Raw genomic sequence first — 15,233 nt, forward strand, 5'->3', positions numbered from 1 at the left:
CCAGCCCCACAACCGCACACCCCCTTGCTGCTGTGCTGTCCCCACCTCTCAGGGCCACCGAGGGGGTCGCAGGGTCCTCTCAGTCCCCTCCACCCTAGGGACGTGCAACCCAGGCCCTGGCCCTGGCCCTGGCCCTGGCCGGCCCCACCCACTGGCCCAAGCCAGGGAGAGCCACCCGCCACCAGGGGGCAGCACCTCCATTCTGCCGCCACCCTTCTTCACACAGCCTTCTTTCTGGGTTCTCGCCCCTCGTCAGCGACCGGTGTCCCGCCCCATCACTGCTCACTTCACTGGATACACGTCACCTCTCCTGACCCAGGGAGGTGAGAGAGAGGATGAGAGAAGGCCAGAGATGGAGCAAGAGAGAGGCGGAGAGAGACAGACGGGGACTGTGGGGACAGACTCCCAGAGAGCACTCTCCAGGCTCTGGGCCTCGCGTGGAGGGGTGCTGCGTGGGGGCTGCATGGACATCAGCTGTGACCGCTTGGCCATCAGCTGTTGCCAGTTGGCCATTGGCCACCGGCAGAGCTGCGGTGGCCAAGCTAGGAAGCGCGGATGGTGGACTGCAAATTGCAGAGGGGCGCGGACTGCAGTTGGCCGGCTTGGTGGGTCGGTAGTTTGGTGGGTCTGTTGGTTGGCAGAGAATCGGCCGGCAGGTGGGGGATCGGGCGGCTCCTGAGCCAGAGCCAGAGCCCAACAGGCACGTCACAGAGCCCGACAGACATGGGGTGGGGGAGGGTGGGAGGGACGCCCAGGCGGGCACACGGACTGGGACAGACGCACTGAGGCTGTGTTGAAGTGGCAGCTTCTCCACCGGAGTGTGGTCGTGCCCGGGGCTGGGCTCCGCTAAGGAAGCAGTGCCCGGGCATTGGCAGTCACCCTTGAAGCCCCCGGGGCGGGCCGCCATAGTCTCCTGAGCGCCAATGGGCTCTGAGCACCACCCAGGGACCCGCCCGCGGGAGGAGAGTGGCAGCCCCCAGGCATCCTGGTTGTGAGGGTTGTGTGCCTGGGTGCCTGCTCTTCCCTTGTGGTGGTCTCCCCTGGAGACGAGGGCGTGCATTGCGTTGGGGTGCTGTTCCCTCTGTCCCCTGGTTTGTCCTGGCTGTCTGTGCCCTGTGTGTCGGGGCCACCGCGGCGGGCGGGAATGGAGGGCTCCTGCGGGGGCTGATGGCCTCTTTCAGGGAGAGGCCAGACTGCCAAACTCACTTGACAACCATGGGTCCACCGACCCAGAGCCCTGGGGGTCGGGGTGCAGGATGGAGGACCCCAGACAGGTGTGGTCTAAGGTGGCCTGGAGATGTCAGGTTGGCAGAGGGCAGGCAGAATGAACAGGACATGTTCTGGAATAATTGGATCACTGTCCAGGTAGGAGGTTCTGTGGAGGCGGCTGTGGGCATAGGCCTGTGAATTGCGGCTGTTCCGGTAGTGTGGGTTTACAGCAGGAAGAGTCAGTGGGATGGGGTGCAGGGGTGAGCTGGAAGGACAATCTCCCCCAGGAAGCTGCCAGGGAAGGGAACTCCAACACATGGCACCCAATGCCCAGCCCTGTGCCTCCTTGGGCCCTTGTCTCCTGGGCATGGGCCTTTTATGTTTGGGCACAGAGAAAGGAAAGCTGAAGTCATCTGTGTTGCTGTTACAAAGTGGGCCCTCGCATTTACCAGGTGAGTGGATGAGCCTGTTGGTTGCCACACACCCTTGGCCAACCTCAAATGGCCCAAGGCATCACTGATCCAGGAGGGGAAAGGGGGAGATGTGGGTCAGGCTGGAAATGGCACAGTGACAGTCCCCAGAGCCCCAACCCCCATTATCTCCTGCCCCTAAAATTCAAAGGGCTGAAGGTGGGAGAGGTTGCTGTAGTCCATGGGGCACTGGGCAAGCAGTGGGCGTTGGGAAGTTTACTGTAAGCTGTGGAACCAGCCGTCCTGCAGAAAATTCCAGAAAAATAGAGGCTTGATTGAATTCATGGAAGATGAGGAATGAAGCTCCCAGGCTGCCTTACAAGCCCCAGCCATGCAGAGTTCCCCCACGAACTAAGGGTGGAGGAGGGGCACCAGGGTATTCCTGGGTGGGGCTGGGTGACCATGGGCAGGAAGAGAGGCTTCCTGGCTGAGAGCTCACAGCCCCAGTTCTGCACGCCCCCCGCCCATGTTGCAGGGTGCCCGTCACATACATTAATTCTGCAGAAAAACAGAAAGAAGGTTGTGCTCCAGAGTAACTGTGCCCATGAGGTCCAGGCCCAGAGATAGAGATGAGATGGAAAGTGGTGGAGGGTCCTCGGGTTTGTGGTCAGAGACACATGCTAGGAAGTCTCTGACCCCACTGGCCCCCCAGCGGCCCCTTTGCCTCTAAGAACATGGGTGGGGGGACACACCTGAGACCAGGGTGATAAGGCCAGTCTAGTTCCCCTGGCCTGGAGGGTGCCATCAGGGGAGATTCTCTGAGGCCATTGGGAAGCCCTCCAGTGCGATGGGAGGAGTCCTGGTGGGGGCAACTCCTTGTTTCTCCTCTAAGCCTGGGGAAGGGTGGAGGGCTCCACATGCTGTCCACATACAAGAGGAAGGCCTGGTCTACATGGCCCGGTGGCCAGGGCACACCTGGTAGTGTGTAGAGGGTGTGGGGCTGGCAGGCCCATGGAGGGACATCGGGGCTCAGAAGGGAGGGCATTGGTAAGGCGAGGCCTCTGCCTCACGCAGCTCATGCACCATCACAGACACCACAGGTCTGAGGGCTCACACTTATTTCTCACAGTTCAGGGAGCCAGCATGGTGGGTTTCTGAAGAGTGTCTTCTTCCTGGCTGGCAGATGGTTGCCTTCTCCATGGGTCCTGCTAGAGAGGAGAGAAGGGTCTGGTCTCTTCTTCTAAGGGCACCAATCCCATCCTGAGGACTCCACAGTCCTGACTGCATCTAAATCTCATCACCCACCTCCCAAAGCCCCACCTTCCAAAGCCCCACCTCCTAATACCATCAGCCGCTTCAAAATATTGACTAGGGAGACATAAACAGGCATGCATGGCAGTCAGTCACAGCCTGCAGGGTACAGGCAGGTGGGAGGGGTGAAGTGGAAAGGTGGGGCTGGTGGGGAGCATGTGTGACCTATGGAGTGAGCATATGGTCAGAGTGGGTGGAAAGAATGTGGGGCCATGGACGTCAAAGCCACCTGGGCGGGTATCAGGTGGCGGTAGCGGGGCTGAGTGGGAGAGACCATTGCAGAGTGGGAGGTCATAAAGTGAGAGTCTGGGCTTGGGGCCGACGGTCCACGTGGAGGCAAAGTCCTCCACTTCCCCAGGTATGAATCCAGGAGAGGTTCTGCCCAGGGAAGATTAGGAGGTATAGGAGTGACAAGGTGAGGGAGGGGCAGTAATCTAGTTCCAGGTCCCCAGGGGCTTGGAAGCTCCCAGGGGACAGGCAGGAATAAACAACCCTGTTGGAAACAGCGGGAGTGGGGAGGGGCTCCTGGGGTCTCAGTCAAGGTGCAGAGAAACTGCAAAGTCCTGGGCAAAGGGCATGGGTTCAGGAAAAGGTGACAGACCCAGGTCCCTGAAAGCCGTCTGCTCCAGCTCTCAGTCTTGGCCACCATAGTTCATGTCCCTTGTGTGTGTCAGGTGTCTTCACCCCATCTTGCATCTCAGGTCCCCCAGGTCCCATCTCATCAGGGTATCAGACTTGAATCCAGGATCTCGTGGTATCCCTCCCAGAGGGCCCTGTAAGTCATACACCTTGGAACTAAATGAGAAGTTACTAAGCTCCCACGGGCTCAGCCCCTGCGTGGGGACAGAGAGCATGTGACTGCAGTCCTGTGAGAAAGAAGACTGGGAACACAGGGCAGTTGCAGTCCTGGGAAGTTCAGTCCCTTGGGCAATGTTAGGACTTGTTAACCAGGGGAGAGGGTATTCCCTGATGTTTGTGACTTGGAGTGGTTCCCTGTCCATTTTCCCTTCACTCTGTCCCCTAAGACCGCCTTCCTTTTCCACGTGTTCATTACTCCCTTTGGCCACTTCTGAAGGAGACATTGGGACACGGCCATGTGCTCAGCGGGTTTCCTGCCTGCAGAAAGTCGGTGGACCCACAGGCCTTGCTTCGCTTTGCACCATCTCAGTCAGTGCTTTTGCCAATACAGCTCTTTGAACCACTCTGTGGGTTTTCTGTGTAGTGGATTCTAACTTAATCCGGGTACCAAAAGCCACACCCACAGTTCCTTAAGAAACGGGCATCTTTCTCTATATTTGGTCATTAGAATTTTGAGGGTTTCAATCTACTGATGGACAATGCCCTGAGCAGCTCGAGAATCTACTTGGCACCCCTTAATACTAACAGAGGTCCTCTCACAGTCTGCACTTTTTTTGTACCCCGAGGCTGACTGACTGCGGCACCTGCTACGTCCCCAGTCTGTACTACAACGGCCATGGCCTACATCTGACCCTGGGCCCTGGCTTAACCCTCCCACAGGGTTTGCTTTGGAAATGAGAGCCCCTGAGATCCTGGTGTCCCCTTCCCATGTGGGGCCCTTTCCTCTGGGCATCTCCACACAGACACAGGTACGCACACACACACACACACACACATGCACACTGGGGGTAAGAAGAGGTGTACACACTTGGGAGATGACAAGGGGACAAGAAGTAAGAGGTTGGAGGTAGCTCTGCTATGGGGCAGGGGCATCCAGTCTCTGGGCACCATGTCCGGTTCCCACAGATAGGGAGGGCAGAGACACCAGGCTGATGGGCAGGACAACCTCGAAGTGCCCAGGGGTCTGTCTGAGACAGGGTCATTCCTGGGCACCTGAAGAGAACAAGGTCTGGGTCCTGTGTCTTCCACTCTGGGACCCTGTAACCAGGAGGAGATGACCCCAGCATGGAGAGGCTGCAGGAGAGAAGGCCTCAGCTTATTCCCCTGTCATGTGCGGTGCATACGCAGGGTGACACCAAGAGTCTCATGATCTGCAGGAGAGTCTGTCGCCCCTGGTTCGCTGGTATGACCCAGCGTGCTCCCAGTCCCTGGAAAATGCTTTCTGCTCCCTTGAGGTCCTTCTGAGAAGAGGGCAGCCTTCTGAGAAGGGACCTGGACCTGTCACTGTGCCCAGCAACCATAGGGGAAGGGGAAGAGCCATCACCTGCACCAGCTCCAGCTCCGGTGCCTTCAGGGGACATGGAGCTGTCACTGCGCCCTGCACCCCTGCAGGGGTGGCTGGCTCTCGAACGCCCTTCAGAACTATTTCCTGTTCCACAGCTTTAACCCTGTCCTCCACCAGAACGTTCTTTCCCTTCCCTCTTATGGTTTACATTTGTTGTTTGGCTTAATTTTAATTTTTTGTCATATTTATGTGATGACTTACATTTGGGGTTTAAATTTATTGTAATTAAATGCAACAGACATTGTTATACATTGCACATTCCTGAGCAGTTAGTACATTCGCAGACCGGGCATCCATCGTCACCCTCTAGCTATGAAATATTTCATCTCCCAAACCGAAATCCATCACCCACATGCTTCACTCCCCATTCCTTCTTCCCCAACCCCTGGCAACCCCAATCTCTTTTCTGTCTCTGTTACTGTAATTATTCTGGCTCTTTCCTCTAAATGGAAGCATAGAATAGGTTCCCTGTTGTGTCTGCCCATGAATCTTTTAATGGAACTCATTCATTTTAATTGGAACTCGTTTCTGTTTTAATTGGAACTCATTTTTTTTTAAAGTGAAACCTCAGGTACATGAACTATTAGATGTATAAAATAAAGCCTTTTAGTAAATACCATATGTACTTAATCTCGGGGTAGACACCACTGTTCACATGTGACATCAGCCTTAGAAGACCGACAGGAAGTAGCTGGCTCTTCCTGTGGCCAAAACAGAATCACAAAAAATGTAAGAAGCTGGAAAACAAACCAGAAACCCCAAAGCATTTTTCACAACCCCGAATCAAAGAAAGGTTTAACATCCCTTTGGTGCAAAAACTTCTCAAATATCAATGTTTCAAAAATGACAAAGAGCAATCACATGCAATTCCAACAAGAGGCAACACCTACCACCAATACATGTCAGAAATGCCAGTCCTCCCGATGGGGACACGCAGATGTAAACAGTGCAGAGAGAGCATTGTCACCATCAGACTGGCAGGGTCCTGGTCTGGGGGTCACCAACCCTAGGGACACCGTGAGCAAGCAGAGGTCCCAGCAGACCCCTGAACAGAAGTGGGAAATGCCCCTCCTCTGGAAGGACAGGACACAGGACCCATCCCAGGTCCACAGGGGCTCCCCTCCCCCAGCAGTGCTCACCTGTGGCGAGCCAGCCGCCACGAGTCGAACGGTTCCTGACAAGGGGAGTGGGAATGAAAAAAGACACTCACACAATTTGATGATGCGATCGATCGGACTCCAGTGATGCTGAAGACGCTGAGTTTATTCTGTCCCCAGAATTTATACCTTCTGTGGACGTGCAGTTTAACAAGCACAAAAATGCATTACCTAGTTAACAGTAAATCTTTAACTTTAACATAGGAGACACAAAATTCACTGAAACTCCCAAAAGTAATTATCTTATCAATTGCCCTGATAGGCATCAGCCTTCTGTTCCGGGAACTGGCCACTCCCACCACATTCCTGAGCAGCTTGCAAGCACTCTCCAGCTGCAGGCAGAGATAATTGCCTCAGGGGGAGGAAACAGGTTAAGCATAAACCGAGCCATTCTGTTAAGGCTCAGAGTTAACTGCAACCATGGCTCCCCACATCTCCCCCTTTTTTATTTTATAGGAACAAAATCCATCCAGCCAGGATGGCAAGGTGACGGTGCCTGTCTTAGGCATCTCAGGACGCCTGCCTCAACTTACCCGTCTTTGGTACTTATATTTTATCATACAAGCCCTGTCTTAGGTGTTGAAGCGGCTCCCAAGTACTTACCCGTCTTTGGCTAACCCGCCCCTCTAAATGCATGGGGGAGAAAGCCTTAAGGCTTCGCCTTAAGCTCAAGCTGATGGATGTCAGCTCGTAAGTCTAACATCCTGCTGATGAAACATCTGATGAGGATGGGGAGTAGGCACAGAACCAAGCAGACACAGATGCTCAATGTAAGAAATATTGTAACAGAATGGGTAATATAAGGCATAGAGGGCAAAACACTCCTAAGAACATCAACAAACTCAGAGGCAGCCTGAGCTGCATCAAATTTCAAGGGTTCAGCTTCTCTCATACTTTGAATTTCATCGTGAAGCTGAAACATGTCTAAAGATAGGTTAACATCATGCCAAATTCCTTGAAGATGTAAACGAACTCGACTCCAATCATACTGACTATTATTATATTTTTTAGGAGTAACACAAATCCAATGATATTCCGGATGACATTCTAAATGAGATTTAACTTTCATACCCTGAATGACCTCTCCCATATACTGAACCGTATCATAAAGAGCATTCACCTTCTGTTCTAATTTCTCATCAATAGCCTCTTGGGTTCCCAAGGCTAAGGTAACATTCTTTGAAAGAGTATTAACATAATGAGCATTTTGAATAGTCTGAGAGAGAGCCACAGCTGCTGTAGCAGCAGTTGCAATAATAGTAACCAAAGTCATAATTCCAGCAATTAGAAGTCCAATAAACTGTTTAGGTCTACTCAAAGCATATTCAATTTCTTTAAAAACCTGCAAACTTCTTTCAGCATACCAAGGTCCAGAAATATTAACAGGAAGCATAATAAAAGATGGTTGTTTAAGTATCATAACCTGGGTCCCCAAGGGTACCCAAGAAATACAATTAGTCAAAATACAATTATTACAAGACACATTAAATTGATCTCCCACAAAATATACATTAATATTTCCAATCAAGAGTGCATAAGGGGAGGGAACACAAGCAGATACATTAACGGTCTCAGTAACAATAGTCCAATCCCTAGTTCCGTCTTCCAAAATCCTCATGGGTAGAGAGAGCCTGGTTTCAACCTTATCCATTGCTCCCATAAGCCTCCATAGTGAATTTTGCTGATACTGCGTATCAGAATTCCACAGTCCAGAAATCAGTTCACGGGCCTGTCCGGACCGGTTATTTCTTGACCAATCAATAATATATCTGCCTGTTCCAGGGATGTCATAACGAACAGGATCATTGCCAGGACAAGCTCTCCATGGAACAGTCTCAGTATCCAGTTTCAATCTTTTATTGCAAGATGGACGTGATGTAGGGATGGGCAGCTTTATCTTGTGCCCTCCGGACCAATCGCCTAGCATGTTAAGACGAACAGTCCATCCAATTAAAGAATCATCAATATGCATAGTGACAGGGGAACTACGCAAACACCCAATCATGGAGCTATTTTTTGCAATACAAATAGGCAATCCCAAACCTATGCCATTGTAAGTGAAATTCTTTTCCAAATACTGTTTCATATGTCCATCAGAAGGCAATCCTAAGGCCTTAGTATCATTAACATAAACTGGAATCTCAGGACCATCTCACACAGCGGGGTGGAGGATTGGTGGATCAGGTACATAGGCCCAATACGTCTGGTCAGGTTCCGCTTGGCAAAGCATCAGTAGCATCATCAATGGGCTGAGGGTCCACATGTCGCACCAATCTTTCTGGCAGCCACCGAGGGCCTTCTGCATCCTGTGGAAAAACACATACATGTCCTCGTCCCCATATGAGGACTGGATCTGGGCCTTGCCAAGAGCCCGTAAGTGGATCTTTCCATTTGACCAAAGCCTGAGGGGCAGTAGAAGGATGCCAAAAGCGTTCCGCAGCACTTTTACCATGGGCGTCCAAGGTCAAAAAATTTTGAATAAAGAGAGAATGAGACAAATAATTATGAGGTGTCAGGGGGTATAACTTCCCCTTTTTTATTTTTTGTAAATTGATTTTTAATGTTCCATGAGTACGTTCAACAATCCCTTGTCCTTGGGGATTGTAAGGAATGCCAGTAACATGATTGATCGAAAATTGCTGGCAAAATAGAGAAAATTTTTTGCTGGTATAACCTGAGCCATTGTCTGTTGTAAGTTTTTTAGGAGTTCCAATCATGGCAAATGCAGCAAGACAATGTCTAATAACATGAGATGTGGCTTCTCCTGTTTGAACGGAAGGCACAACGAACCCAGAGAAGGTGTCAATGGAAACATGAACATATTTTAACTTTCCAAATTCAGGTATATGAGTCACATCCATTTGCCATAAATCATTAGGACGTAAGCCTCGAGGGTTGACTCCATAATGAGGCACAGGCTGAAGATGTGAACAATCCGGACATTGTTTTACTATCTGACGTGCTGCTTCTCTGGTTATATTATACTGCAATCTCAAGCTCTGGCTATTTTGGTGGTGGAGGCTATGAGCCTTTTGTGCCTTCTCTATTTGAGTCAAGGCAACGAGCTGAGTAGCAGTGTCTGCAATTTGATTTCCTGAGGCCAAAGGGCCTGGAAGATTATAATGAGCTCTAATATGGCCAATATAAAATTTTTTACAGCGCAACTGAATGGCCTGTTGTATCTGAAGAAACAGGTCCTGAATAATAGGATTACTGGTGTTAATAAAAGGTACCGTTTCTAGATTTTGGATGGCACGAACTACATAATGGCTGTCAGAGAATAAATTAAAAGACTGAGAAGCAAAGTTAAGCAATACCATATGGACTGCTCGAAGCTCAACTATCTGAGCTGAGGCTGAAGGTGTCTACACTCTCTTGATGACCTTTTCATTGAGTGCATAGACAGCTACACCATTGCTAGATCCATCAGTAAAAACATTAGGTACAGCAGGAAGAGGAGCATGTGATACTATTGAAGGGAAAATTGGATCATGATGTTGAAAAAATTGAAGCAATTTATGCTTAGGATAATGATTATCCAAAGTTCCCACAAAATGAGCCAATGCGACAGGAAAACTGTTAGTAAACTGCATCAGGCCTTGAATCTGTGCTTTTGTAAAAGGAATAACAATAGAATCTGGCTCCTTTCCATAATATTTTCGAGCTTCCAAGCGGCTCTCCTGAATTAAACTGGCCACAAATTCATAATAAGGTGTAAGATTCTTTTGAGCAGCTACAGGGAGATGTATCCATCGAAGTGGCCCTTCTTGCCACAACACTGCTGTAGGTGTATGCTTAGTATTTAGAACATACACATACAAAGTTTTAGAATAATCAAAAAAGGAAACATGCTGTTGCTGAATGGCTCCCTCAACCTTAGAAAGAGCCTTCCATGCAGGCTCAGTAAGAGATCTGGGAGAGGTTGGATTAGAATCTCCTTTTAAAATTTCAAACAGTGGTTTAAGATCTCCAGTAGTTAGTCCCAAAGAAGGACGCAGCCAATTAATATCTCCCAACAGTTTTTGAAAATCATTAAGAGATTTAAGATGATCTTTCCTAAGCTCTATTTTCTGTGGGGCGAAATGCTGAGCAAACAGCTGAAATCCCAAGTAAGAGTAAGGCTCACTTCTCTGTACTTTCTCAGGTGCAATAATAAGACCTGAGGCCAGAAGATTCTTCTTCATATCTACAAAGCAAGCTAACAACATTCCTTCTTTCTTACAAGCCAACAAGATATCATCCATATAATGAATGATATACACAGAAGGAAATTGTTTTCTGGTGTTATCAATTGCTTCACTAACAAACTTCTGACACAAGGTGGGGCTATTAGCCATACCTTGGGGAACGACTTGCCATTGATATCTCTTCATGGGTTCCTGAAAGTTCTGGCTAGGAATACTAAAAGCAAATCTCTTACAATCTTGGGGATGAAGAGGTATAGTGTAAAAACAATCCTTCAAATCCAGCACTATTTTATAAGTGTCCTTTGGTATAGCAGAGGGATGAGGTAATCCTGGTTGCAAAGCCCCCATAACCTCCATAGTTTCATTCACTTTCCTTAAATCCTGTAACAATCTCCATTTTCCTGATTTTTTCTTAATAACAAAAATGGGCAAATTCCAAGGAGAGGTTGATTCAGTTATATTGCCTTGTTCAAGCTGCTCCTGTACTAGCGCTTGAGCGGCCAATATTTTTTCCTTAGTAAGGGGCCATTGATCTATCCACACAGGCGTATCAGATTTCCAAGTTATTGCCTCTGCTGTTTTATGGTGGAGTACAGGTAAGTCTATGACCCCTGGGAAAAATACCCTAAACCTGTTCTCTGTAAATCAGGATTGGGTGAAATAGGTTCCTGACGTCCTTGTCCTGCACTTCCTAAGCCTTTTCCTGGGAGGAGTCCTTGATCAAACATTTGCTGAGTTACTTGAGCGCTTGGGCTATAAAGATAAACTCCCATATTGCTCATAATATCTCGTCCCCACAAATTAACCGGCAGACTGGGGATAATATAAGGCTGAAACGTTCCTTGATGACCATCAACATCCTGCCAAGACAATAAACTACTGCTCTGTTGAGGGGAGTGAGACTGACCTATACCTTGTAAATTTGTGGTAGTACTTTGCACTGGCCAATTAGATGGCCAGTGCTGCGCAGAAATGCAGGATACATCAGCTCCTGTGTCTAAAAGTCCCTGAAAATCTTTCCCATCAATTTTCAATTGTAAAACGGGTCGGTCTCGTTTTATTTCCTGAACCCAGTACACGTCAGAGGAACCGAACCCTTGATCCCCCCGTTCCTGATTTTGTTGGTTCTTTCCTATTTTCATTCTAGGGAGAATTATTAACTGGGCAATTCGCATTCCAGCAGGTATATTGGAAATAGTTAATGGTGAATGAACCATGATCTTAATCTCTCCAGTAAAATCCTCATCAATAACTCCTGGGGAAACCTGAATCCCCTTCATGGTCGTACTACTTCTCCCTAACAATAGCCCAACGGTTTTTGGCGGCAGCGGCCCAAAAACTCCTGTGGGTAGGGCTTGCATTCCCATCTCAGGAGTTAATACGATGTCAGTGGTGGAACACAAGTCCAATCCTGCGCTGCCTGAGGTGGCCCGGAATAAATCTGTGATGTATTTCCTCTCTGAGGTTCGCTCCCTTTCTGTTCAGGGATCTGCGGTGCCCCATAACATTGCTGATTCGGGGCCTGGGGCTGGCCCCTCACCCAGTTTCCCTGAATCGGGTTCCCATCTTTATCTGTCTTAGATTTACATTCATTAGCCCAATGTTTCCCTCTCCTGCATTTAGGACAAACATCTGGAGGTTTTTTAACAGGAGCAGCTGCAGTCCCTGTTTCTCCCTTATCGGGGCATTGAGCCGCTCGATGTCCCTTCTTTCCACAAGTAAAACAAGCTCCAGAGCGACTCCCTGCATTGAGTCTTGCCTGTTGCCATAGCACTTCCTTCATAGGTTTCCCCTGAATAGCAGCCGCTATCGCTATGCCTTGGGTAAAAGAGGAGCCCACATCAGTGCACAGGCGAATGTAATCAGATAAGGTTCCTTTCTTCCTAATTGGCCTAATAACAGCTTGGCTGAGTTGGCATTTTCATAGGCAAGCTGCGTTATAAAGGACTGGGTAGCAATTGACGTCCCAAAAATCCTTCCGGCTGCGGTGGTAAGGGGAGACACAAAATCTTGGAAGGGCTCGTCAGGTCTCTGTCTTATCTGAGATACATGCTCCTCTTTACGGGAGGTGTCAGGCAGTATTCGCCATGCATCCTTAGCTGCTACAGAAGTTTGTGCATAGGCGCCCGGGGCAAAACCCATTTGGTTTTCTAAATTAGCGTATATCCCTTCACCTGCTAACATTTCAAAAGTAATGGGAACTCGCCGCAAGGCATTCTGATTAGCCTTTTTCTTGCAATTTTCATAAAATTCTGATTTCCACAAAAGGTAATCGCCCCCAGAAAGGCAGGCATGGGCAATATGTTTCCAATCCTCAGGGGGAGTTGCCTCTCCTGACAAAGCGTCCAAAATTGCCATGGTGAAAGGAGCTATGGGTCCATACTGCACACAAGCCTCTTTTAACTCTTTTATTTCCTTCCATTGAAATGGCCTCCATTCTCTAACCCTGCGCCCTGCCTGGTCTGGCCTTTCAAAGATAGGATATATTCCAAATTGCTCCGTGGACTCCCCCTGCTTGTGAGCTTCTTCACAAGCCATTTGAAGTGGCGATCGCACAACAAAAGAATCGGATTCCGGTTTGATATAACCCGGTGGAGGCTGTGTGGGCTTCTCCCAGACAGGGGGCTGTAACGGAGGATCCCACATACCGGGGTTCTCAGGAGGCGGGGCAGAAGGATCAAAAGGGGGATCCTCTCTCCCCGGATTCCAAGGATCCTTACAAGAGACTCGTGAGCCTCGAGGACCATTTCCTTCACTTTTTGAAACCTTAAGCTCTATTAATTGTCCCTGAATCTTTTTTATCTGTTCTGACAAAGTAAGAAGAGCGTCAGATGTCGGTCCCTTTTCTTGGGCCATAGCTACAACAGGAGGATATTTATCCCTATCATATTTAGCAGCCTCATCCTCTAATTCTTCCTGATCTCGAGGGCTCAAATCTTCCCATATGTCGTCTGGAGATTCCTGACAAACAGGCTCTTTACTAACCTTAAAAAATCCTTCTGTGTGTTTCGCTCCCTCCCCCTTCTCTCTCTCTGCCGGAGAAGCGGCAGAAGTGGCAGATGGGAGAATTTCCTCGTTCTCAGCTTGTTTCACTTTCTCTAGCTTGCAGCCCTTTTGTTTAAGTCCATGGGCAGCATAATAATCTTGTAACTGTTTTTCCACCTTTCTTTTGCAATTTTTATAAAACTTGTCTAGCTGTTCTCTGCTCACCCGACTGCCACGGGCGGTAAGCAACTTCTTAAGTCCTCTAACATACAGGTCCTTGCTGCTTGCGTGACCCATCCTTTTCCCTGACTCGGTCCTTCTTTCAAACAAAAAAAACAATCAGATGCCCGTCTGGCCGTGCCCCTCGCGGGACTAAATCTGTCTTGGCTAGAGGCGCTCCGGTATAACTCCCCGGACAGGTGGACTATAAAGCCCAGTCGCCGTTATGCCGTATGACAGAACCGGAACCGCAGATTGGGGCCCAATCAAGCTCCGTGACAAAAAGTCGTGGAACTATCAATGACTCACACATTCATTCGACCGAGGGGACAGTGCCTTACTCACCGCGCCTCCACTGAGATTAGCTCTTATACGAGCCGGGCCCTTGCCACGCGGTGTTCCTCACTATTACCCCTATATTCAGTCCCTGTTCGGGCGCCACTTGTGGCAAGCCAGCCGCCACGAGTCGAACGGTTCCTGACAAGGGGAGTGGGAATGAAAAAAGACACTCACACAATTTGATGATGCGATCGATCGGACTCCAGTGATGCTGAAGACGCTGAGTTTATTCTGTCCCCAGAATTTATACCTTCTGTGGACGTGCAGTTTAACAAGCACAAAAATGCATTACCTAGTTAACAGTAAATCTTTAACTTTAACATAGGAGACACAAAATTCACTGAAACTCCCAAAAGTAATTATCTTATCAATTGCCCTGATAGGCATCAGCCTTCTGTTCCGGGAACTGGCCACTCCCACCACATTCCTGAGCAGCTTGCAAGCACTCTCCAGCTGCAGGCAGAGATAATTGCCTCAGGGGGAGGAAACAGGTTAAGCATAAACCGAGCCATTCTGTTAAGGCTCAGAGTTAACTGCAACCATGGCTCCCCACACTCACCCTAGGATGTGACCCACAGACAGGCTTGCGCAATGTTTCAAAGACGTTTTACAAGATGTATTTACAAGGCATTCCTCACAGCACTGGTTCAAACAGCAGGAAACTGGAACGAACACTAATATCCACGGAGAGGGGCTGGGATCCACTCATCCTGGTCCATATGGACAAATAACGCTCAGCAGCCGCTAACGTCAGTGCCTGGTGTCCAGGTGCAGGCAGGGTCATTGGGGTTCTCTGACGTGAGACACGCACGGACCCACCATGTGCATCTGGGATCCAGTGTCTGAGACCACATGGGCCATTTCTGATTTCCATCACCGAGCTGAAGGGGACATCTGCATCCACGAATCTGACTTTAGAACAGGTCCCTGGAAGTACAGATTCTTGGTCATGATGTAAACACAATGCTAAGGTGTAGGACGCAGTTTCCTACATCCCAGATCTCCTTGCCCATTTTGAGCTTTTTTGGGGAAACAGGGTGCTGAGACCCTGGGGCTGAGACCTTAGGGGCGGAGGGAAGATGTGCTGGGAGTGGGGTTGATGAAGGTACCTGGGAGTGACCACCTAGCTGGAAGTCTGCACCCCCACTTGCCCTGCCCCTGCCGCACCCCATCATAACTCACCTGATCAGCCTGACCCTGCCATCCAGCACAG

At 49.4% G+C, this 15,233-nt stretch overlaps 1 protein-coding gene across 1 annotated transcript; it reads right to left on the minus strand.

Annotated features, from left to right (window-relative positions):
* Positions 1-5,802: 5,802 nt before the first annotated feature.
* LOC148756412 (endogenous retrovirus group K member 13-1 Env polyprotein-like) lies at positions 5,803-14,881 on the minus strand. Its single transcript, XM_088788961.1, has 3 exons — positions 14,840-14,881; positions 7,284-8,019; positions 5,803-5,834 (listed from the first exon to the last, which is right to left on the minus strand). The coding sequence occupies exons 1-3, from the start codon at positions 14,879-14,881 to the stop codon at positions 5,803-5,805; spliced, it is 810 nt and encodes a 269-aa protein (XP_088645087.1).
* Positions 14,882-15,233: the final 352 nt, after the last annotated feature.

The sequence above is a fragment of the Rhinolophus sinicus genome, chromosome 12 (genome assembly GCF_057876585.1).
Source record: "Rhinolophus sinicus isolate RSI-liver-muscle chromosome 12, RSI-T2T, whole genome shotgun sequence".
NCBI lineage: Eukaryota > Metazoa > Chordata > Mammalia > Chiroptera > Rhinolophidae > Rhinolophus > Rhinolophus sinicus.